Source organism: Anguilla rostrata, chromosome 13 (assembly GCF_018555375.3).
Source record: "Anguilla rostrata isolate EN2019 chromosome 13, ASM1855537v3, whole genome shotgun sequence".
Classification (NCBI taxonomy): domain Eukaryota; kingdom Metazoa; phylum Chordata; class Actinopteri; order Anguilliformes; family Anguillidae; genus Anguilla; species Anguilla rostrata.
In genome coordinates this window covers 2,585,899-2,609,792 of record NC_057945.1, presented here as the reverse complement: position 1 = coordinate 2,609,792, position 23,894 = coordinate 2,585,899, and the positions used below count along the sequence as shown (strand labels likewise).

Sequence of the window (23,894 nt, the reverse complement as noted above, 5' to 3'; positions counted from 1 at the left end):
ATGTTTTACTAAAGCTGCTGTTTTTTTCTCTTATCCTTTTATTTCTGGAGGCATAGTCAGATTAGAAGTAATCTGTTAAAACACCCTGGTTAACATGTCATAGAATAATAGGTAGCAGACACCGATTTGTGATTTGTGAAATGGGTCCAAATGGGAGGTTGAAATTATGAATTGGTATGAAACGGAACTTGGTGTCCTCTGTAATGGTGTTGTGTATCCACATGTGGAATTTCCTCCTCCACTACATCACGGATGGTGCCCGCCTAGGTACAGAATGGACTCGGCACCCTATGTTATGAGTAAGAGTGGTTAGGCCACATTTTTAGTCTGTGTAGGCATACACATTCTCATAACAGCTCCAAATCGTGTATCGTGTTTAATATTTTGCTTTGAAACATAGATTTGGAAGCTTGTAAGACACAGGCAGTTCACATTCATACTTGCATTCAACTCTACTGCGTGCGCTTGCCAAGGTCTTGGCTTAGAAATCAGGCACCTTTCCAATATTTATATTTTTATCAGAGAGCAGCCTTTCACACTGTGGAGTAATGGATTTATTCAAATTAGCCAGCGCACACATGTCTAGCATTTCCCCTTTCAGCCATTCAGATTTATTCAAAAAATCTTTGGAGAGGATTTTATAAAGATAACATTGAGTGGTACATTTCAGATTGTATGCTGTTTAACTTTAATGCATCTATCACTCAATATTGTGAATGATCCTTCTCTGATAAAAATCAAATTGTGCAGTGACTGTGTAGAAAGTGCATTAACTGCAACAGCTTGCACCACAGGTGTGTGTGTGTGTGTGTGTGCGTGCGTGTGTGCGCGAGTGTGTGTGTGTGTGTGTGCGTCTGCGTGTGTGCAAGTGCGTGTGTGTGTGTGCGCTCATACGTGTGTTCATGTCTAATAGTGAAAGTATGCGTTGACATGGTTCTTCTCATTGGCCTCCACAGTTGGGTTTGATGACTACGGGTCAGAGTGCGATGGAATTCGGATCACGGCCTTCCTGGATGCGGGGCAGGATAACCTCACCCCTCTGGGACGGCTTGAGAAATACGCTTTCAGCGAGAACGTCTTCAACAGGTAAATACGTTTTTAATAAAACAAGAAAAGCTGAATGTCAGTGCCAGAAATTCCCTATTGTTTTGCCTTTCCATATGGTTACCCCTGTAATTAATTGGAGCAGTAATTGTCTTATACTTACCTTTTAGTATAGACCTGACGTCAAATACATTTTAACTAATTTCTTTGTTTTTACAATCTCATTTGTGTAAATTCATTTGAATAGTTTTTGTGCTGTGAAAACAACCAGCCAAGCCAAAAAACAGTCATCATAACAAATGTATTTTGCAATAGGCCAACAGGTTTTGTGAAAAATTTTATATTATCTCTTATATATTAATAAATACTCTATCCGTTTGTAAAAACAAATAAATAATGCTCAATGAAAAAGAATACTCATTAAAAAAAACATGAAAGCACTTACTGTAAGTTGCTTTGGTTTGAAATGATTGCAAAATGGCTAAATTTTAATTGGAAACTGGTGCTGTACAAGCCGGAATTTCTGAAGGGTGGAGAGTGGGATGGGCGTTGGTACAACTGTTTGGTGTTTCCTCTGGAAAGACAAAAGCGTTCAGAATCAAGTGTGGCAGGTGCGGTTGTTGTCCGGTTATTTTCACGGTAAAATAAATTTGGGAAGGCTGTCGGATATTCCTCAGTCCTGGAAAACCCTGACGGCATTCCCAGCAGAGCGCAGGATACTTCCTCGGCAAGCTGCAGTAACAGCGTCACGACCCGTTAGACCAGAGGTGGGCCGGCCATATCCGTTTCTGGTTTTCACACCAACTTCTGGCCTTAATTGCTGAATTAGCCCGAACATTTATGGCATCTAACCATTTTAGCTAAATTTTCTTCTCCTGACCATAAATGGCAGAAGACCGTTCTTGTATCCCCGTATGAAACATTTTACTGCGATCTAATCTGACTGAACCAGTGTTGGTGTATGCAGCCAGTTAGCCCGTTTAGCCTGAGTAATTGGTAGAAACTGAAACCTGCATACACACCGGCCCTCCAGGACCGGAATTCCCCGCCCCTGCGTTAGACCCTGCTGTAGACCTTTGCACTTTGACCTCCAGGATGAGCCTCCTTCCTGCCTCCTCTTTAGCGCCAGTCACGTTCACTGATAAAACTAAAAGGGCCCGTGGCTGAGTACCGCCGCGCTCGAAATGTAGCGGTTGGCGAGCGGCCATCGGCGGCTCTTTAAACGCAAACGCGGTTTGTGCTGCGGTGAGAAATGGTAAATGGACTGCATTTATATAGCGCTTTTATCCAAAGCGCTTTACAATTGATGCCTCTCATTCGCCAGAGCAGTTAGGGGTTAGGTGTCTTGCTCAAGGACACTTCGACACGCCCAGGGCGGGGTTTGAACTGGCAACCCTCCGACTGCCAGACAATCGGTCTTACCTCCTGAGCTATGTCACCCTATCGCGCCGCTGTCGTCCTGAGCCTCCGGTTCCTGTCCCCCCTGCAGGCAGATCGTGGCGCGCGGACTGCTGGACGTGCTGCGCGAGTTCAGCGACAGCGAGAATGACTTTGTCGCTGTCATGGAAACGGTTGCCAGGATGTCGGAGGATGGAGGTACGTGTGTGTGTGTGTGTGTGTGTGTGTAGGGGCTGAAAGCAGGGAATGCTGAATCTAATGGGGGAATAAGGCTGAGGTGGTTCACTGCGCCCTTTCCTCCTTACATTCTGGCATGACGTTATGACGTGTGGGTCATGTCGTAGACTGCTGGGTTGCATGTGGAGTTGATGTTTGTCCTTTTCTGTTTGGAGGTGGTGAAGGGGGGGGCTGGGTGGGCTCTTTATGAAAAAAACAAGTGGTGGGATAAAATCCTGTACCTGATCCCCTTTGAGCTAATCGCCAAATCCCCTGGATAATTTTTCCTTGTAGTGAAAAGGACATTGTTTTTGTGAATTCTATGCAAAAAGATATGAAACGATGACTAGAACTTCTTTATACATCACTTTAAAATAAAAAGTATTGGCCCTAACTATTATGATTGATCACAAAGTCTGCTACTTTGACATGTCACAGAGCGCAACATTACTCAGTACAGAGCAGCTAAGCTGAGGAGATTTGTTAGCTACTCCATGGAAAATCTGGATGGGTTTTTAGAGCATGTTATCTCTCGCCTTTACCTGAATCATTGTCTTGTGGCCTCCAAAATAAACTGCAGTATTACATTGTTTAATTGTGGGTGCTGCTTGAAGGCCTTGCTTGACTGCAGTCTTGTCGATTTGTAGTGTCTGAAATATGAATGCTGTTCCGTTCTCATGAGCATTCCAAGATTTCCTGAGATCACGGCCTGTATTTATAAAATGTAGGAGCGCTGACTTAAGATCAGCTTTTCAGTTTCGCTTATGAAGGGTAAGGATAGTGCCTGCACTGGAGAAAACTGATCCTAGATCAGCTCTCCTACTCCAAGAGGCTTTATGAATACAGGCACTGGTATGAAAACACATGGGGTCTCTTCAAAAATAGGATTGTTGGGGGAATTTCTAATTATAGAATGTCAGAATATAATTTTGGGTGACTGGGTGTGTGAGCCATAAGTATTAATGATAACATTCATTACCCAAAAACATCAGGGAGCTGATTGCTCCCTGATGTTATTTCCCTCCTGTACTGGAAACAAGTGGTCTAAAGGCCAGCGAGAATATGCATGCTCTGCATGTATGTACATGTGCTGTAATTTGTGTATGTAAATTGTAGAGTGTGATACTGTGATATGCTGTTCAAGACAATGCTGTGATTTGCTGTTCAAGACAATGCTGTGATTTGCTGTTCAAGACAGTGCTGTGATTTGTTGTACAGTGCAGTGCTGTGATTTGTTGTACAGTGCAGTGCTGTGATTTGTTGTAGAGCACAGTGCTGTGATTTGTTGTACAGTACAGTGCAGTGCTGTGATTTGTCTGTAATTATTCCAGAACCCACAGTGCGTGCTGAACTGATGGAGCAGGTACCCAACATTGCCATGTTCCTGCATGAGAGCCGGCCCAACTTCCCAGCAGCCTTCTCCCGATACCTGGTGCCCATTGTAGTGCGGTACCTCACTGACCCCAACAACCAGGTACACAGACTACTGCTGCTACTGCAACTGGTGCTACTGCTACTGCTGCTATTCCTCCTAGTGCTACTGCTACTACTGCTATTGCTGGCATTGCTACTGTTACTATTGCTGCTACTGCTATTACTGCTTCTATGACTACTGCTACTATTGCTGATACTGCTACTACTACTATTGCTGCTACTGCTATTGCTACTGGTTCTGCTGCTACGACTGCTGCTACTATTGTTGGTATTGCTGATACTGCTACTGCTGCTTCTACTGCTATTGCTACTACTGCTGCTACTACTATTACTACTACTGCTATACTACTGCTACTTCTGCTACGGATACTACTACTACTACTGCTACTGCTGCTACTACTGCTGATACTGCTGCTACTACTGCTGCTGATGCTATTGCTACTGCTACTACTGCTACTGTTACTACTATTACTAACTATAGCAGTGGTCTCCAACCTTGGTCCTGGAGAGCTACAGGGTCTGCTGGTTTTCATAGTGACTCTGCACTTCATGAATCAATTAGAGCAGTCGATTACACAGTTAACTCAACTCACCTGGTGTCTTGGGTCTCAATTGGGTGCTGATTTTAAGGTGAAAACAAAAACCAGCAGGCCCTGTAGCTCTCCAGGACCAGGGTTGGAGACAACTGAACTATAGTAAGAATAATACTAATTATAATAACAATATTGTTGTAGTTAAGTTCCTGAACAATAGGCTTGAAAGTGCTAAATACATGCATCCAGTTGCAGACATAACATTTCGACCCACAGTAATTCATGATAGAACATAAACATGCATGAAGTATTTAAGGCATGGTAAGAGCTGTGGACTCTAAGCCTGTACTGTTATAAAAGCGCGTTTTGTGCCCATTTTTGTGTGTGGTACTTTTAAAGGATTCATCTTGCACAGCCATCATAAGATTAGAAGGTTGTGTTGTACACTCTTATTTTTATTCAAAGCGATGTGTCTTTGTAAATGTGAATAGGCACACCCAACTATTGACAAGGTCAGATCAGTGTTAAATGATAAAATTACAGAATCTCTGGTCTTGAGTGGAGTGAAAATGGAATCAGCTTTTCAAAGTCGTGGGCAAGAGAATGAAATTGACCGCAGTTGTGTGCTTAGTTTTGCGTAGCGGTCTCAAATGCTCCACTAGTTCTCCATACAGTGGTCTGACTGGGGTGTCAGCCATTTGCTAGAGCTGGCTGACACCCTGGTTACTCTGCTGTGTGGAGCAGTGGTGGGGCATGTGGGGCCCTGGAGGGGTGCTTGTTGGGAGGCCTGGTTTGGCTCCTGTGCTGGGGGTAACGGCGCTGTGTTGGGCAGGTGCGCAAGACCAGCCAGGCCGCCCTCCTCGTGCTCCTGGAGCAGGGCCTCATCTCCAAAAACGACATGGAGGGCAAAGTGTGTCCCGTGCTGCTGGACCTGACCGAGCCCAGCAGCGACGACGACTACAAGATCGAGGCTGTGGCGGTGAGGTGGGGGGTGACTGGGCAGGGGGAGGGGGGGGCGTGGGGTGGAGGAGTGGGAGGGGAGGGGTATCCTGAAGGGCCTTAATGTCCGATTGTGACATCAGCATTAGAATATTCAGTTAAGAACATTCTAATCCCATATTTGTGACCTTTGACCTGAAGGGGTTAAAGAGCAATAGTACTCACAGTTTCACCCTGGCTCCGCCTACTACACAGTTTAGAAAAATGCTTCCTGGGGTAGGTGGAGTAGGTGTGCCCATCTCTTTTGTATAAAGCATTCTATGTGCAAATTAATTTGTACAGCACAGCTGTGGCTCATTACACCCAGATCAAACTGTCAAACTAGGCAGTGCAGATCAAATATGAATCAAGATTCAGCAATTTCATGGCCTATTTCTGTCCTCAGATGTTTTCATATTTTAGTGGGCTGTTCAGGTGGAAATGGTGAGAAATGTTATGAACAGGCTGCCTTGTTTCTCCGGTTTGAAAAACGTTGAGGCCGAAACCAATCTTGCCAATGAGGTGCCGGCAGCGTTCTGGCGAATTAAGAAGTAAACATGACAATTTGTGGGCAGCAACAATTTTCCAGCTGAACATTGAATCTCTTGATTGAGATCGACATGATGGAGTAGTATCTCCAGAGAAGTACTCTGGTGTCACGATTGGGGCGGGGCCAGTGTGGAATGCGGAAAGCATTTTTCACATGTTAGCGAGAAGCACCAAGACGTTTTCTTTTGGTTTTTTGCCAAATGTTATTATTTCGGAAATGTTGACGATGGCACTGATTAAAATGTTTCATTATAAAGTAGGCATACAAACACGTTCACAGCTGAAGAAAGTGGTATACGGTGTAGTTACCCTTTAATGACAGGTGTGTCAGATGCAGAGGGCCTGATAAGCATTGGGTCGTCTGAAAGCAGGCGTTGGGTCCTCAGAAAGCAGGCGTTGGGTCGTCTGAAAGCAGGCGTTGGGTCCTCTGAAAGCAGGCGTTGGGTCCTCTGAAAGCAGGCGTTGGGTCCTCTGAAAGCAGGCGTTGGGTTCTCTGAAAGCAGGTGTTGGGTCCTCTGAAAGCAGGCGTTGGGTTCTCTGAAAGCAGGCGTTGGGTCGTCTGAAAGCAGGCGTTGGGTCGTCTGAAAGCAGGCGTTGGGTCGTCTGAAAGCAGGCGTTGGGTCCTCTGAAAGCAGGCGTTGGGTCCTCTGAAAGCAGGCGTTGGGTCATCTGAAAGCAGGTGTTGGGTCCTCTGAAAGCAGGCGTTTGGTCGTCTGAAAGCAGGCGTTTGGTCGTCTGAAAGCAGGCGTTGGGTCGTCTGAAAGCAGGCGTTGGGTCCTCTGAAAGCAGGCGTTGGGTCATCTGAAAGCAGGTGTTGGGTCCTCTGAAAGCAGGCGTTTGGTCGTCTGAAAGCAGGCGTTGGGTCCTCTGAAAGCAGGCGTTGGGTCGTCTGAAAGCTGGCGTCGGGGCATCTGAAAGCAGGCGTCGGGTCGTCTGAAAGCAGGCGTTGGGTCGTCTGAAAGCGGGCGTTGGGTCGTCTGAAAGCGGGCGTTGGATCGTCTGAAAGCGGGCGTTGGGTCGTCTGAAAGCAGGCGTTGGGTCGTCTGAAAGCAGGCGTTGGGTCGTCTGAAAGCAGGCATCGGGTCGTCTGAAAGCAGGCATCGGGTCGTCTGAAAGCAGGCATCGGGTCGTCTGAAAGCAGGCATCGGGTCGTCTGAAAGCAGGCATCGGGTCGTCTGAAAGCAGGCATCGGGTCGTCTGAAAGCGGGCGTCGGGTCGTCTGAAAGCAGGCGTCGGGTCGTCTGAAAGCGGGCGTTGGGTTGTCTGAAAGCCGCCGTTGGGTCGTCTGAAAGCAGGCGTCGGGTCGTCTGAAAGCAGGCGTTGGGTCCTCTGAAAGCAGGCGTCGGGTCGTCTGAAAGCAGGCGTCGGGTCGTCTGAAAGCGGGCGTCGGGTCGTCTGAAAGCAGGCGTTGGGTCGTCTGAAAGCAGCCGTTGGGTCGTCTGAAAGCAGGCGTCGGGTCGTCTGAAAGCAGGCGTTGGGTTCTCTGAAAGCAGGCGTTGGGTTCTCTGAAAGCAGGCGTCGGGTCGTCTGAAAGCAGGCGTTGGGTCGTCTGAAAGCAGGCGTTGGGTCGTCTGAAAGCAGGCGTTGGGTCCTCTGAAAGCAGGCGTTGGGTTGTCTGAAAGCAGGCGTTGGGTCGTCTGAAAGCAGGGGTGCTGTCCAGCGCTCCTCCGTGGCACTCATCCCCGCTGCCTGTTCTGCAGATCATGTGTAAGCTGGTGACGGTGCTGAGCCGGGACACGGTGGAGCACCTGCTGCTGCGGAGGTTCTGTGAGCTGTGCGGCGACGCCCGGCTGTTCCAAGTCCGCAAGGTACCCCCACCCCCCACAACCCCGCTCCCCCCCCCCCAGACCTCACACCCTCTACTAGCTGTGCGTCAGTGATGGAGCGATAAGGCTGTCGAGGAGTTGTGGCTGTTGGGGTGGGGAAACGTGTTCGAAAGGAGGTGTGGCTTCTCAGCAAAGGAGTCAAGTCGAGTCAAGTCAAATTTATTCATAAAGCACGTTTAAAAACAACTCACATTGACGAAAGTGCTGTACAAACCAGAACAGGCAAGTAAAATCACTAAAAAAGAGACTTAAAAACAAAAACACCCACATAAGCATCAATACACACAGGGCATAGGCACAAATCTACAAATCATAGGCATAGGCACAAATCAAACCACATCAGGAAGATCCAAACGCTGAAGAATAAAAGTAGCCTATGTTTTGAGCCTGGACTAGAAGGAATCAATAGAGGGGGCAGATCTAATTGAGAGGGGGGGTCTGCCATGTTTTCTGTCCACCCTTTGGAAAGCTTTGGGAAACCTCTGCATATTAATGTGGGAAAACAAACGCATTTGCACATTTAACCCCAAAGCACCAGGTCTGAGTGAAATGCGTATTCTAAAGGCATTAACCCTTCGCACGCCAGTAAAATTCCTGCAGGTTACTGAGAAATCCAAAAGGCACCTGCATTTGGTGCAGAGGGTGGGGATGGGGAGGTGCCGAGGGAGGTGGGGATGGGGAGGTGCTGTGGGATGTAGTGGGTGGGGATTGGGAGGTGCAGAGGGTGAGGATGGGGAGGTGCAGAAGGAGGGGGTGGGGAGGTGCAGAGGGAGGTGGGATGGGGATGGGGATGGGGAGGTGCTGTGGGATGTGTGGGGTGGGATTGGGAGGTGGGGATGGGGAGGTGCTGTGGGGTGTGCGGGGTGCGGATTTGGTGCTGCAGAGTGTGGGGATGTGGAGCTGCTGTGGGATGTGGTGGGTGGGGATTGGGAGGTGAGGATGGGGAGGTACAGAGGGTGGGGATGGGGAGGTGCAGAGGGAGGTGGGGATGTGGAGCTGCTGTGGGATGTGGTGGGTGGGGATTGGGAGGTGCAGAGGGTGAAGATGGGGAGGTGCAGAGGGAGGTGGGGATGAGGAGGTGCAGAAGGAGGTGGGGATGGGGAGGTGCTGTGGGATGTAGTGTGTGGGAATGTGTGTCTGAATCTTGACTCATTCTCTGGCTGCGTTCTCTTCTCAGGTGTGTGCTGCCAATTTTGGGGAGTTCTGTTCCATCGTGGGCCAGGAGGCCACAGAGAAGCTGCTGGTAAGGGCATCATGGCTGTGTATATTTCCAGTAATATACAGCGCAAGCATTGTATTTTAACACGGCACTGAAATGTACGTTGCAATTTGATCCGGTAGGTATCAGCCTCATGGGAACCGTTGCCATAGTGGTACGGGGTTTCGGAGATCACATGACACTCTCGCCCATAGCAGTGGCGGGCACGCCAAGGATGTGCCAGTTTAGACATTGTTCACATTCTTCACCTTTGACCCTTTTGATGTGTGGTTGGTTGGGGGGCATGTTGGAGGGTTTTATGGCTCTGAACTGCACTGTAGACAGCATCCGGCTGTTTGGTTCTGCAGAGGTGTTGGCCTGGTCAGAGAGTTTGGGTTAAGTGCTAGTCCAGCCGTGCGGTTCTGTAGAGAATCGGGTTCGAGAGCCCGAATTAAGCGGCCTCTCTCTCTCTCTCTCGGTTCCGTCCCCAGATGGCGAAGTTCTTTGACCTGTGCTCGGACAGCCTGTGGGGCATTCGCAAGGCCTGCGCGGAGTGCTTCATGGTCGTGTCCAACTCCACGTCCCCCGAGGTCCGGCGGACCAAGCTGTCCCCCCTCTTCATCAGCCTCATCAGCGACCAGTCCCGCTGGGTAAGACCGAGCCCCGCCCCCAGACCCCCACGCCTTCCCTTTCTCTTCCTCCATTACTCAGGCCCTAGACGTCCGAGGGCCGCTAGCATGCTGAACATTCCCTCCTGCTAATGGCTGTCTGTGAGTGCCGAAGCTTTTGATTGGTGTGCTTTAGACTCTGCCTGAACATTTATTTATTTGACAGGGACAATACACATTAATCAACATCACTATTATGTGATGTAAATGTGCCAGATTTAGCTAGATCGCTAATTTCCATCTGTTGTCCCTGGGCAGGCTGATGTTAACATCTCTGCCTCGTGATTGGTCAGTAAAGTGGGACTCAGTCCCGCCCTTGAGCTGAGCAGCATGACTCAGGCTGTGACCTCCACACAGACTCAGGAATGCCTGAAAGGTGTCGCTGCTCTTCTGTAGAAAGTATGCTGCTCAGTCCTGTCACTTCCTTTGTTATGTGACGAGCTGAAAATGTTGTCAGTCCACTGGTTTATGAGCAGATATGTGGAGATGCACAGTATGTACTTGGCATGCGTTTTTACAGAGATCTCTTGTGCTTATTCTAAGTTCTTCCTTTTATTCAAAACTTGGCCGGACGTGAATAACCCTCCTTGGAAATGTGCTCAGAAGGACACGCACACACGTTCACACACACACACACACACACACACACACACACAGTGTTGGTGTACTGAAAGCTGCTGAATGACTGTCTCCTCGCTGAGATAAGCTCTCTCAGAGCGCAGTGAAGCCGCACTGCCAGCTCTTGCCAGGAGGGGGCGTGCGCTGACGGGCCTGTCCTCCTCCCTCCCGGTCCGTAGGTGAGGCAGGCCGCCTTCCAGTCCCTGGGGCGCTTCATTTCCACCTTCGCCTCCCCGTCCAGCACCGGCCTGCACTTCAGAGAGGACGCCACGCTCCGCGAGATCGCCAAGCCGCCGCCCGAAAAGTACGAGCGCCCCGCCCCCCCTCCCCCCCCCTCGTCCTGCGGGGCGGAACGGCTCCGCGCTGTCCGCAGGTTGCCCGTACTTACCGAAGCCCTCTTTACTGACCGGTGTTCGGTCTCTGAGTTCAAGGCTCAGCCAAGCCGTGCGTTGCTTGAGAAGCAGAAATGACATGACTCTGTAGCTGTGGATGTTTTAGTGTAGCATTGTTGAAACATAGCGGTATTGAGTTCTGTTTAATGCAGTCAACTGCAATTTGTCTTTCTTGTAACATGAAGCTTACTGTAACTGACTGCGCTGCTGGTTGATTCCAAAACCGTGTGGTCAGTTAAGTAAAATCTAAATCTTTTTTACCGTTATTTACCCAAGGTGTAAGAATAAGCAATGCTGTAAGGCGTGTGAATTTAAACAAAATGTTCAGTTGACATTCCCACACTTTTCCGCTCAGGAAGGATATTTGAGTTTAGTTGGTCAGAAGTATTTTTTGAGGAAAAAAATGAATTAAAGTTAGCATTTTTCAGAATTTTTGTTTATGTGTGTATGTATTGTTTTTCTTGGTATGCCATTGAAAGGTTTAGCCTTGTGTGAACACTGGCTGAAAGCCGGCCGGCTGTGGTCTGTTGAATGAGTGCAGATGGGCTGAATGGTTGGTCAGGTGAACTGTTCTTACCTGCTTGTCCGTGGCGCTCTCAGGTGTGAACCCCCCGATTGCAGAGAGTCGGCCGGGGGCTGCCCGGGGGAGAGGCCAGCCCACGCACCTCTGGAGACGGACCGCAGCTCTACTCCAGTCCCAGGCTTCGGCTCGGGCCTGCTGGCCGCTCGAGGCCCCGCTGACTGCGCCGTGGAGACCAAAGGAGGCGCAGGCCAAGGGCAGGGGCCAGGGGTCTGCGCCTCCCTCGGTCCGGGGGAGGCGCAGGTGGGCGATGACACGTACAACTCCTTCTACTTCTGGAGGCCCCTGCTGCCCGATATCAGCCAGGACCTGGAGCTCCTGCGGACCGTGGAGGAGCACGAGCACGAGGAGGAGCAGGAGCACAAGCAGGAGGAGGAGGAGCATGCGCCGGAGGAGGAGGAGCAAGCGCCGGAGCAGGAACAGGAGCACGAGCAGGAGGAGGAGCTGGAGGAGGAACGGGCGCAGAATCACGAGCAGGAGCAGGAGGAACCGGAGGAGGGACAACAGGAGGAGGAGGACGAGGAGGAGCAGGTCACCAGGCTGGATTCCCAAGGCCCTGCTACCAGCTCACAGATCCAGAAGGTTCTAGACTGCCTGCAGCCCCACCTGGACGACCCAGACGTTCAAGGTGAGGGGTTTAGGGTTGAGTCTTCATGTCCCTCTCCCTGCTTCTCTAGGGTTAGGGCTTACTGTTGTGATATGATGCCCTTCCACACTGAAAGCTGTGACCCCCCCACTTAATTTTGACCACATTAATTTTAATGTAATGACTTGTATATGTGCTTACTGCGTCGGCCACAATTATAACTTTGGACTTGCACAGGTGGAAAGTCCAGGGGTCAGAAAATAAGTGTGGTCATGTGTCTCTTCCACTTAAGAACTCAGCCAGCTGATTAGTTCACTAATGAGCTCTGCCTCATGGCTGAAGAATTGTGCTAATTAGCAAATCATGGTGATTAGAGCAGAATACTGGGGAGGACTTTTACTTTCTGAACCTGGATTTCCACCTCTGTGGGCTTGGACTGTGACGTCACGTGTGGTTTTAAATATTGGTTAGGACTGGTGTTGATTCAGTTTCAGTTTAAGAAATTAATTGAAGTTCAGTTAATGAATTGGCCAAAACATATTACCAAAATAAGTAGATTTTTTCCCCCCAATTTTGAATAGAAATTGGTCTAATTTTGCACCGTGCATGTATTCGTATTATTATAATTCCTTATAATTATTGAGTTAATAGGGAAACATTACATTACATTACAGGCATTTAGCAGACGCTCTTATCCAGAGCGACTTACACAACTTTTACATAGCATCTACATTGTATCCATTTATACAGCTGGATATATACTGAAGCAATGCAGGTTAAGTACCTTGCTCAAGGGTACGACGGCAGTGTCCTTACCCGGGAATCGAACCTGCGACCTTTCGGTTACAAGCCCAGTTCCTTACCCACTGTGCTACACTCCGTCCTAACATTTTGAAGGCCTGTATTAAATGACTCCCTTTGCAGTGCTGTAATTAGGTGTTTGATTGGTCTGTGCTATTTGGTGCAGTGAATGTGTGTGTAACCCTGTGCCCCCCCCTCACCTCCCACCCCCCCCAGCCCAGGTACAGGTGCTGTCGGCAGCCCTGAAGGCGGCCCAGCTGGAGAGCCAATCGGAAGAGGGCGAGCAGGAGGAGGCTGCTGGGGAGAGGCCCTCCCCCGAACCGTCGCCGCCCCCCACACCCGCCCCCGAAGATCCTCCGCCCCTCCCCGCCGACGGCCAGCCCCCGACAGACACGGAACCTTCCGGGTCGCCCCTGACCCCGCCTGACTCGCCCCCTGCCCCCGAGGACACAGAGCAGACCCGTGTGGTGAGTGCCCGGGGCGGTGGGGTGGGCGTGGGGGGGTTGGCATACTCACGGAACTCTTCCTGCTCTCGGTGTTACCCTAGTCACGCACGTTTAACTGGTTATTACATACCTGCTATTGGCTTGACCGGTTTAAGTCACATGACAGGGGTTTGTGTGAGTTTTTGAGGGTAAAGTAGAGCATGCTCAGTCATGGTTTTCGGGTGTAATATCCCCAAACTGTGTGGGATGGCGTTCCTGTTTTGTCACACGGTAAGTGAACCCGGGCCGGTTCGGTCTTGGCTCAACCCTGGACCCTCCCACAGGAGACGGCCGAGCTGATCGAGAGTTTGGAGGGAGGGACGGACTTCGGACCCGGGCAGCTGTACGAGGAGGAGAGGTCCAAGGTCCAGGTCAGTTAGCCAATGCTACCTCCACCGCTAAGGCTCCTCTTGGTATCCTTTCAAAAACACTGTACTCCAATGCTGACGTGATGCACCAAGTGGTAATGACTGAGGCTGGGCATTTACGCAGTTTAAATGCTCGACTCGCGGGTAGTAAAATACCCAAGGCCGAGCCGACTTGTATGCTTTCGCTTATCTGCAAAAAGAATACTTTTAATCAGGACATGCGTTTCAAAATACGTGATTTTGTAGCAGTGGAAACGTTAAGCATTCCAGCAAATATCCCAAACCCTCTGCCACTCTGCAGCAAACACATCTTTCTAGTCCTGCTCTCAGCCTGGTTAGATGGCAGGCTAACTTCATGCGAGATTCACCGTCACTCGTTATCGAATATAAAAATATAAAGTTTAGTCCAGGACGTGGAGGTGAAGAACCGCACATACAGTGGGATAAATGGATTATCCTGTTTGTACCGTAGTTGTGAGTCGGACCGTTCATGTGCATTTATCCAGAATGGTGATTAGACTTTAGCCGGCACTACTTCTTAGGCGGGTGTATATGGAAAAATAATGCGCTCCTCCCAGCCAATCAGAATGAAGCATTCAGCCAAGCCATTTTGTAATGAAACTAAATGCCCTGGTTCATTGTTAGAGAAGACAAAACGGAAGGAAATTTTGTTCGACATTCAGATTTATGTACGCATCATCTCAGATGGGCCGGTTGGTGGGGGCTCAGGAAATCAGGCTCCATTTTGGACCTGAGTTTTGAGTTGAGAGTTTGAGTTTTCAGATTTGAAGTTTGGCGTGAAAACTGCTGAAACGCTGTAGCCCTTCGGCACCCAGACAGCCCTCTGCGCCTCCTCGGGTTTGCGCTGGAGTTCTCGACGCTCCTCTCGTTTGATGAAAGGACCCGGATGTAGCCGTGATGAACGGCTGTGATGGGAGTGGAATTTTTGGTGACCCTGCCCCCCTCCCCCCTCCAGAACGTGATCCCGCAGCAGCTGCTGGATCAGTACCTGTCCATGACGGACCCGGCCCGGGCCCAGACGGTGGACACGGAGATCACCAAGCACTGCGCCTTCAGCCTGCCGGGCGTGGCCCTCACCCTGGGGAGACAGAACTGGCACTGCCTCAAGGACACCTACGAGACGCTCGCCACCGACGTTCAGGTGAGACACTAAACACCGACGTTCAGGTGAGACACTAAACACCGACGTTCAGGTGAGACACAAAACACCGACGTTCAGGTGAGACCCCTACGAGACGCTCGCCACCGACGTTCAGGTGAGACGCTTACCACTGACGTTCAGGTGAGACACTAAACACCGACGTTCAGGTGAGACACTAAACACCGACGTTCAGGTGAGACACTAAACACCGACGTTCAGGTGAGCGAGTGTCTACGGCACAGAGAACTGTCCCAAATCCAGAGTGACAGAAGGGCTGGACAGGGCCGAACTCCGGGCCTGAACCCCCAAACTGCAAGCGCGTGAGGCTTCTGGGTTTACCTTGAGCCTCAAGGCCTTTTCATGAATGTCCATCAGAACTTTAGACATTGAAGAGAAAGTTTTTTCAAACCGTGTGTCGCCGGTATTTCGGTTTTTGATGTGTCCGGTGCTCTCCCGCCCTCAGTGGAAGGTGCGTCGCACGTTGGCGTTCTCCATCCACGAGCTGGCGGTGATCCTGGGGGACCAGCTCACGGCGGCCGACCTGGTGCCCATCTTCAACGGCTTCCTGAAGGACCTGGACGAGGTGCGCATCGGGGTCCTCAAGCACCTGTACGACTTCCTGAAGGTGAGACCCGCCCCGGTCTGCTCGGGGATGGTGGGGTGAGCGGGGTTTCCGAACACATGACTGTGAAATGTGCAATAAAAATAAAAAACCCAAAAAGAGAAGGAGAGATTCCCTATAATATAATGACTTTCTCTGTGAAGTGACCTTGGGTTAAGTTATTAGTTGTTATTATGTAATTTCACCCTGTGTGTTGCCTGTCTCGTCTTTGTGTATTAAGACCCGTTTTGCCCCCCCCCCATGTGTTGCCCTCTACCCTTTTGCGTATTAAGACTTGTTTTGCCCCCGTTTCCCCCCCAGCTGCTTCACGCGGAGAAGCGGAGGGAGTACCTCTACCAGCTGCAGGAGTTCATGGTGACGGACAACAGCCGAAACTGGAGGTTCCGATACGAGCTGGCAGAGTAAGCTCTTTACCGGGCCCGTGGGTAATCAGGCGCGCGCCTCCCCATTACCGGCGGCTGACTGCTAACGTGATAACGTGCTAATGTTCGCTGCATGGTACGAGGGAACTCTGTGTGAGAACCGGCTTACGCATCTTTGGTGAAAGTGAAACATTTTCTTATTATTTTTATTTAACATGAAAGAATACATCCCACCACACTCCCTTAGATCCTCAACAAAGACCTCCTCACTGTCCAGGTCACAACTTAAAAAAAAAAAAAAAAAAAAAAAGCGCACCAGACAACTCTGGTTCGCATTTCATGGAATGTTCTCAGTTTTATTAAGGCCTCTAACTCTTAAATCCAGTTTAAAGTTCTGGTTTTTAAACTTGGGTAATTAGGTAATTATTTTACCTGCATTACAGTTTTATTCACTGTTTGTTTTTATTCAGTTTTATATCATTATTTTATCTGAACTTTTTTTCTGAACTGTTTAAACTGTTTGTGTGTACAAATGCTTATTAATGCACATATGGATAATCTATCAATGATTGATAGTTTCACTCTGAATTCTTGTTTTAAATAAGCTACGAAGTAAAATGTGAAAACAACATACTGCTCATATTATAAACATGCACATGGTTTATATTTATATATTTATTTAATATTTGTTTAATTGTTTGGGCTTGACCTTTAGTGTAAGTCAGTGGGATACATCGGCCAGTGATGCAGTCGGGTGTTTAAGCTGAGCCTGTGCAGCTGAGACAGAAGCAGTACTAGTGTGATCTGCCTCACGCTCAGCACAGCCACACAGCCTCAGCACAGCCACACAGCCTGAGCACAGCCACACAGCCTCAGCACAGGCGCACAGCCTCAGCACAGCCACACAGCCTGAGCACAGGCGCACAGCCTCAGCACAGCCACACAGCCTGAGCACAGGCACACAGCCTCAGCACAGGCGCACAGCACAGCCTCAGCACAGCCACACAGCCTCAGCACAGGCGCACAGCACAGCCGCAGCAGTTCTGGTGTGATCACTCTCTCTCCCTCTGCGTCTGTAGGCAGCTGATCCTGATCATTGAGCTGTACTCCCACTACGACGTGTACGACTACCTGCGGCAGATCGCGCTCACGCTCTGCTCCGACAAGGTTTCGGAAGTGCGCTGGATCTCCTACCGGCTGGTGAGCTCACGTGACCTTGACCGAACACTTCCTGCTTCCTGTGGTGTGAGCGGGTAGGCAGGCGGTTCCCCAGGCACGGACAGGGGGGCCCCTGCGCACGCCGGTGTTCGTACCAGCCGGTCCTGTGATTGGCTGCGGCCATCGAGAATGCGAGTGCGTTCATTTCCATGTTTGGTTTCGGTTTATTTGAGATGCAGTTGCCCGGGTGTCTGTCTGCAGTTTCAGTGGTTAGGTCTGTTCAGGTGTTCAGGTGTCATTTCGCCTGTCAGTCTGCACGTGTCACTGGCCACTTCTACAGGCCTGCGGGGTTTTCAGCTCAGTCAGCGCTAATGCTAAAGGACCTGTGAGAGCAGTGAGTGGAGATGGGGGTGACTCTGAGGGCTGTTTTGGGTCTGCCCCGTTGGGGTGTAGGGGTGCAGGGGGCTGTTTTGGGTCTGTCCCGTCGGGGTGTAGTGGTGCAGGGGGCTGTTCTGAGGGCTGTTTTGGGCCTGTCCCGTTGGGGTGTAGGGGTGCAGGGGGCTGTTTTGGGTCTGTCCCGTCGGGGTGTAGGGGTGCAGGGGGCTGTTCTGAGGGCTGTTTGGGTCTGTCCCGTAGGCGTGTAGGGGTGCAGGGGGCTGTTTTGGGTCTGTCCCGTTGGGGTGTAGGGGTGCAGGGGGCTGTTCTGAGGGCTGTTTTGGGTCTGTCCCGTTGGGGTGTAGGGGTGCAGGGGGCTGTTCTGAGGGCTGTTTTGGGTCTGTCCCGTTGGGGTGTAGGGGTGCAGGGGGCTGTTCTGAGTGCTCCTTTGGGTCTGTCCCGTCCCGGCGCAGGTGGGTGTAGGGGCTCAGGTGGGTGTAGGGGTGCAGTGGGTGTAGGGGGGCAGGGGGGCTGTTTTAAAGGCTGTTTTGGGTCTGTCCTGTCCCAGCGCAGGTGGGTGTAGGGTGCAGGCGGTGTAGGGCGCAGGGGGCTGTTTAAAGGCTGTTTTGGGTCTGTCCCGTCCGGCGCAGGGGTGTAGGGGCTCAGGTGGTGTAGGGGTGCAGGGGGTGTATGGGGCAGGAGGGCTGTTTAAAGGCTGTGTTTTGGGTCTGTCCGTCCCAGTGCAGGTGGGTGTAGGGTGTAGGGGTGTAGGGGGGCAGGGGCTGTTCTGAGTGCTCTTTGGGTCTGTCCTTCCTGTGCAGGTGGTTGTAGGGGTCAGTGGGTGTAGGGGTGTAGGGGGCAGGGGGCTGTTTTAAAGGCTGTGTTTTGGGTCTGTCCCGTCCCGTGCAGGTGGTGTAGGGGTGTAGGGTGTAGGGGGCAGGGGGTGTAGGGGTGCAGTGGGTGCAGGGGGTGTAGGGGGTGCAGGGGGGCTGTTTTAAAGGCTGTGTTTTGGGTCTGTCCCGTCCGGCGCAGGTGGTTTGTACGGGCTCAGGTGGGTGTAAGGGTGCAGGTGGGTGTAGGGGTGCAGGGAGGTGTAGGGGGGCAGGGGGGCTGTTTTAAAGGCTGTGTTTTGGGTCTGTCCCGTCCCGGCGCAGGTGGGTGTAGGGGCTCAGGTGGGTGTAGGGGTGCAGGTGGGTGTAGGGGGGCAGGGGGGCTGTTTTAAAGGCTGTGTTTTGGGTCTGTCCTGTCCCAGCGCAGGTGGGTGTAGGGGTGCAGGGCGGTGTAGGGCGGCAGGGGGGCTGTTTTAAAGGCTGTGTTTTGGGTCTGTCCCGTCGCGGCGCAGGTGGTTGTAGGGGTGCAGGTGGTTGTAGGGGCTCAGGTGGGTGTAGGGGTGCAGTGGGGTGTAGGGGCTCAGGTGGGTGCAGGGGGGCTGTTTTAAAGGCTGTGTTTTGGGTCTGTCCCGTCCCGGTGCAGGTGGTTGTAGGGGCTCAGGTGGGTGCAGGGGCTCAGGTGGTGTAGGTGCAGGGGTGTAGGGGCAGGTGGGTGTAGGGGTGCAGGAGGTGTGGGGGCAGAGGGCAGGGGCTGTTTTAAAGGCTGTGTTTTGGGTCTGTCCTGTCCTGGTGCAGGTGGGTGTAGGTCAGGGGGTTATGGGGCGAGGGTGTAGGGGGCAGGGGGGCTGTTTTAAAGGCTGTGTTTTGGGTCTGCCCGTCCCGGCGCAGGTGGTTTGTAGGGGGCAGGAGGGCTGTTTTAAGGGCTGTGCTTTGGGTCTGTCCCGTCCCGGCGCAGGTGGTTGTACGGGCTCAGGTGGGTGTAGGGGGCAGGGGTGCAGGGGGTGTAGGGGCAGGGGGCTGTTTTAAAGGCTGTGTTTTGGGTCTGTCCCGTCCCGGCGCAGGTGGTTGTACGGGCTCAGGTGGGTGTAAGGGTGCAGGTGGGTGTAGGGGTGCAGGGAGGTGTAGGGGGGCAGGGGGGCTGTTGTAAAGGCTGTGTTTTGGGTCTGTCCCGTCCCGGCGCAGGTGGTGGGGCGCTCAGGGGTGTAGGGGTCAGGTTGGGTGTAGGGGGCAGGGGGCTGTTTTAAGGCTGTTTTGGTCTTCCCTGTCCCAGCGCATGGGGTGTAGGGGTGCAGGGCGGTGTAGGGCGGGCAGGGGGCTGTTAAGGCTGTGTTTTGGGTCTGTCCCGTCCCGGGCAGGTGGGTGTAGGGGTCAGGTGGGTGTAGGGGTGTAGGGGGGTGTAGGGGGCCCGGGGGGCTGTTTTAAAGGCTGTGTTTGGGGTCTGTCCCGTCCCGGTGCAGGTGGTGTAGGGCTCAGTGTGGGTCTGTACGGGCGCAGGTGGGTGTAGGGTGCAGGGGGTGTAGGGGGCAGGTGGTGTGGGTGCAGGAGGGTGTAGGGGGCAGGAGGGCAGGAGGGCTGTTTTAAAGGCTGTGTTTTGGGTCTGTCCGTCCTGGTGCAGGTGGGTGTAGGGGTGTGCAGGGGGTGTGGGGCAGGAGGGTGTAGGGGGCAGGGGGGCTGTTTAAAGGCTGTGTTTTGGGTCTGCCCCGTCCCGGCGCAGGTGGTTGTAGGGGGGCAGGGGGCTGTTTTAGGGCTGTGCTTTGGGTCTGTCCGTCCGGCGAGGTGTTGTACGGCTCAGGTTGGGTGTAGGGTGCAGGTGGTTGTAGGGGTGTAGGGGTGTAGGGGTGCAGGGGGGTGTAGGGGGGCAGGGGTGAGGAGGTGTAGGGGTGTAGGGGTGCAGGGGGGTGTAGGGGGGCAGGGGGGCTGTTTTAAAGGCTGTGTTTTGGGTCTGTCCCGTCGCGGCGCAGGTGGTGGAGATCCTGCGGAAGATGTACTCCAGCGGGGCGCAGGACCTGGGCCTCAACTTCATCAACGAGCTCATCGTGCGCTTCTGCCACTGCCCCAAGTGGGTGGGACGGCAAGCCTTCGCCTTCATCTGCCAGGTCAGCCCCCCCCCCCCTTACTGCACACCCCCCCGAAACGTCAGCTCCACACAATGCAGGGGAAACTGCGCTCGGATCCTATCTCACTTTCAACAGGAACCCTTTCCAACAGCGTGCACAAGATTCCAGTTAAAAAACAAACAGTCCGGCTCCACAGCGGAACACAAACACTTCCCTTATTTCATAGCCTCGTAGCGTTTCTCTGTGTCTGAGCGCTCACTGAAACAGCTGACCAGAACGGAGTGCTTCTGCCTCTGCTCTTTAAATGGGACGCACAGGCAGAGCTTGCATAATGGTGGGAGAAATCAATACTGTCTTCTGTCCTGTTCTAATGTCATTGCCTAGCATGTGGGCTGCATTTAACATCCACTGCCCAGTATTGTTCTCGAACCATCTGGAACTATAAATGCGTTTAAGCAAAGTGGCAGGAACTTGCTGATAAGTTCCCATTTCCTGTTGCATAAAACAAAATGAAATGAAGGATGGAACTGGAGCCAGGACTGCAGTTAAACCTGCAGACCCTGCGGCCCTCCAGGACTGGAGCTAAACCCGCAGACACTGCGGCCCTCCAGGACTGGAGCTAAACCCGCAGACACTGCGGCCCTCCAGGACTGGAGCTAAACCTGCAGACCCTGCGGCCCTCCAGGACTGGAGTTAAACCTGCAGACACTGCGGCCCTCCAGGACTGGAGTTAAACCTGCAGACACTGCAGCCCTCCAGGACTGGAGTTAAACCTGCAGACACAGCGCCCCCTCCAGGGCTGGAGTTAAACCTGCAGACACTGCGGCCCTCCAGGACTGGAGTTAAACCCGCAGACACTGCGGCCCTCCAGGACTGGAGTTAAACCTGCAGACACTGCGGCCCTCCAGGACTGGAGTTAAACCTGCAGACACTGCGGCCCTCCAGGACTGGAGTTAAACCTGCAGACACTGCGGCCCTCCAGGACTGGAGCTAAACCTGCAGACACTGCGGCCCTCCAGGACTGGAGCTAAACCTGCAGACACTGCGGCCCTCCAGGACTGGAGTTAAACCTGCAGACACTGCGGCCCTCCAGGGCTGGAGTTAAACCTGCAGACACTGCGGCCCTCCAGGACTGGAGTTAAACCTGCGGACACAGCGCCCCCTCCAGGGCTGGAGTTAAACCTGCAGACACTGCGGCCCTCCAGTACTGGAGTTAAACCTGCAGACACTGCGGCCCTCCAGGACTGGAGTTAAACCTGCAGACACTGCGGCCCTCCAGGACTGGAGTTAAACCTGCAGACACTGCGGCCCTCCAGGACTGGAGTTAAACCTGCAGACGCTGCGGCCCTCCAGGACTGGAGTTAAACCTGCGGACACAGCGCCCCCTCCAGGACTGGAGTTAAACCTGCGGACACAGCGCCCCCTCCAGGGCTGGAGTTAAACCTGCGGACACAGCGCCCTCCAGGACTGGAGTTAAACCTGCGGACACAGCGCCCTCCAGGACTGGAGTTAAACCTGCAGACACAGCGCCCCTCCAGGCTGGAGTTAAACCTGCGGACACAGCGGCCCTCCAGGACTGGAGTTAAACCTGCGGACACAGCGCCCCCTCCAGGACTGGAGTCTGATACGCGTCTGTCCTTTCTCTCCTCCCCCCAGGCCATCGCGGAGGAGGACTGCATGCCGATGGAGCAGTTTGCTCAGCACCTCCTCCCCAGCCTCCTCAGCCTGTCCTCCGACCCCGTCGCCAACGTGCGCGTGCTGGTCGCCAAGGCGCTGCGGCAGAGCGTGGTGGAGAAAGGTACGGCCGACCCTCACTTCCTGCCTCACTTCCTGCTTCGCCTCTGCGGTCCACTCTGTGGGTGAATCAGTTTCCTACCGTCGGTCTCCTAGCCCTGACGATGCCAGTAAAAATTCAGACATGAGTAATCGGTCGCCGAGCGCAGCTTTGCACAAGGTGAACGAGCTTCAGAGCTTCCGGCGACAGCTCGGCCGGGCTCTGAAACTCACAGTATCAGCTCTAATGAGTCTGGGGTTCGGTGAAGCAGAGCCAATCACACGGCTCCTAACTCACTGCTGTGGAACCAGCTGCTTATTTAGCTATCTTCTGCTTCCGTGTAGACCAGTGGTGTCAAACTCGTTGCCATGGAGGGCCGTGTGTATGCAGGTTTTCATTCCAGCCTCAGATCTTGATTATATAATTAGTTAAATTATTTGCTGAATTAGGGATGCAGGTTTGTGCACAATGGTGACCCGACGTCTATGGTGACCCGCATTGTCTAAATAAAAAATTTTCTTATATTCTGTGCTTCAATGCAGTTAAACGCATATGGCTGAATGAGTAATTGGACTCAATTAAGGCAGCATTAATTGGTTGGAATGAAAACCTGCATACACACGGCCCTCCATGGCAACGAGTGTGACACCACTGGTGTAGACTGTGTGGATGCTATTGAGCCGTGACTCGCTGGATGTAAATGTGAGCTGACTGCAAGCGGAAAGCATCTGAACAACAAGTTAAGCAACGAGCTCTTCGACAAGGGAAAGAAATGTCCCTGAACTGGAGCTCGTCGTTTGGATGCCTTCCCCTCGCAGTCAGCAGCCCTGTTAAATCCGGCGTGCGTCACCGCTGAGGAACTGCGGGCGTGTTTCAGGTCCGCGCGCTGCAAGCAAACGCGTTGTCTTGAACTTTAGCGCGGGTATTTTTATCCTCGACGTACACGTCATCGGAGTTCGGGTCAGTCCCTTAGGGGCGCTCCCCTCAGCCCCCAACCGCCCTCGCCAAATTCAGATCCTTCAACTGCAGGCTAATTCAGGAACATAACCCCCCCAAAAAAGAGGGGAACCGTTACTGTACTTTCTCCCCCTTACACTACAGCCGAGAGCTGAAGAGAGTGGAGCACTTGTTTCAGGTGTAGTTCAGTCCTCCAACTCAAGGGGTCAGTAGAGCCTAAATTTTAAACCAGAGGTGAAACTGTTGCTGGGACAATTTCAGTTAATTGTTCAATTGTCACTTAATCAGCTGCATGAGAAGAGTGATGACTCGGTGTTAGTAGTTGTACGTAGAAAATTTGGTGTGTTTGTATTATCTGTAACGGAGTGTTAAAATAATAAAATGCGTGACAGTCGCTACTCATGTTGGGTGACTAATAGATTTTGGGGTGCGCACGCAAATGTCCTAAACAACAGTGAGGTAATGTTACTCAACTGTATGGCGTGATGAAAGCACTATACCTTTGTCTCAGTTTTGTGGAAAGAAACTTAGAAAAGGCTGCTGAAAACATAACACTTGTGGAATCAGAAAGTTAGCTCAAATAAAATTTCTGGCTTTGTTAATTTTAGCCCGTAGCGTAGCGGGTAGAACTTTTACACTTTTCTTTGGCTTAATTGTGGGTGCCTGAGAATCACTCTGGCGAAGACGGCTGTTAAGGTTTAGCTCAGAGATCTTATCCTCTGGTTCAGTGTAACCCGGCAACACTTCACCCCGCTGCGGAACTCCCGGAAGAGTGCAATATGTGGACTGAGCACAGTCATTTCATCTCTTAACCAAAAATAACAAATGGAACCAGTCAAACTGAATCAGAATCACCTGCCAAATTCAATCTTCTGTTTGTGCTGTAAAAATACTTGTGCACCGAAGTTATTTAGCACTAATGC

At 52.0% G+C, this 23,894-nt stretch overlaps 1 protein-coding gene across 1 annotated transcript in view; it reads left to right on the top strand.

The window, feature by feature from the left end:
* ppp4r1l (protein phosphatase 4, regulatory subunit 1-like) overlaps positions 1 to 23,894 on the top strand; it is a 30,552-nt gene that overhangs the window by 1,595 nt on the left and 5,063 nt on the right. Inside the window, exons 3-19 of the mRNA XM_064306638.1 lie at positions 957 to 1,086; positions 2,534 to 2,640; positions 3,990 to 4,132; positions 5,458 to 5,604; positions 7,853 to 7,960; positions 9,156 to 9,221; positions 9,668 to 9,826; positions 10,642 to 10,766; positions 11,455 to 12,062; positions 13,038 to 13,288; positions 13,591 to 13,677; positions 14,651 to 14,836; positions 15,300 to 15,461; positions 15,759 to 15,859; positions 16,900 to 17,020; positions 20,145 to 20,279; positions 21,897 to 22,038. Of these exons, the coding sequence (XP_064162708.1) occupies positions 957 to 1,086; positions 2,534 to 2,640; positions 3,990 to 4,132; positions 5,458 to 5,604; positions 7,853 to 7,960; positions 9,156 to 9,221; positions 9,668 to 9,826; positions 10,642 to 10,766; positions 11,455 to 12,062; positions 13,038 to 13,288; positions 13,591 to 13,677; positions 14,651 to 14,836; positions 15,300 to 15,461; positions 15,759 to 15,859; positions 16,900 to 17,020; positions 20,145 to 20,279; positions 21,897 to 22,038 (2,778 nt within the window). The remainder of the gene's footprint in view (positions 1 to 956; positions 1,087 to 2,533; positions 2,641 to 3,989; positions 4,133 to 5,457; positions 5,605 to 7,852; positions 7,961 to 9,155; positions 9,222 to 9,667; positions 9,827 to 10,641; positions 10,767 to 11,454; positions 12,063 to 13,037; positions 13,289 to 13,590; positions 13,678 to 14,650; positions 14,837 to 15,299; positions 15,462 to 15,758; positions 15,860 to 16,899; positions 17,021 to 20,144; positions 20,280 to 21,896; positions 22,039 to 23,894) is intronic.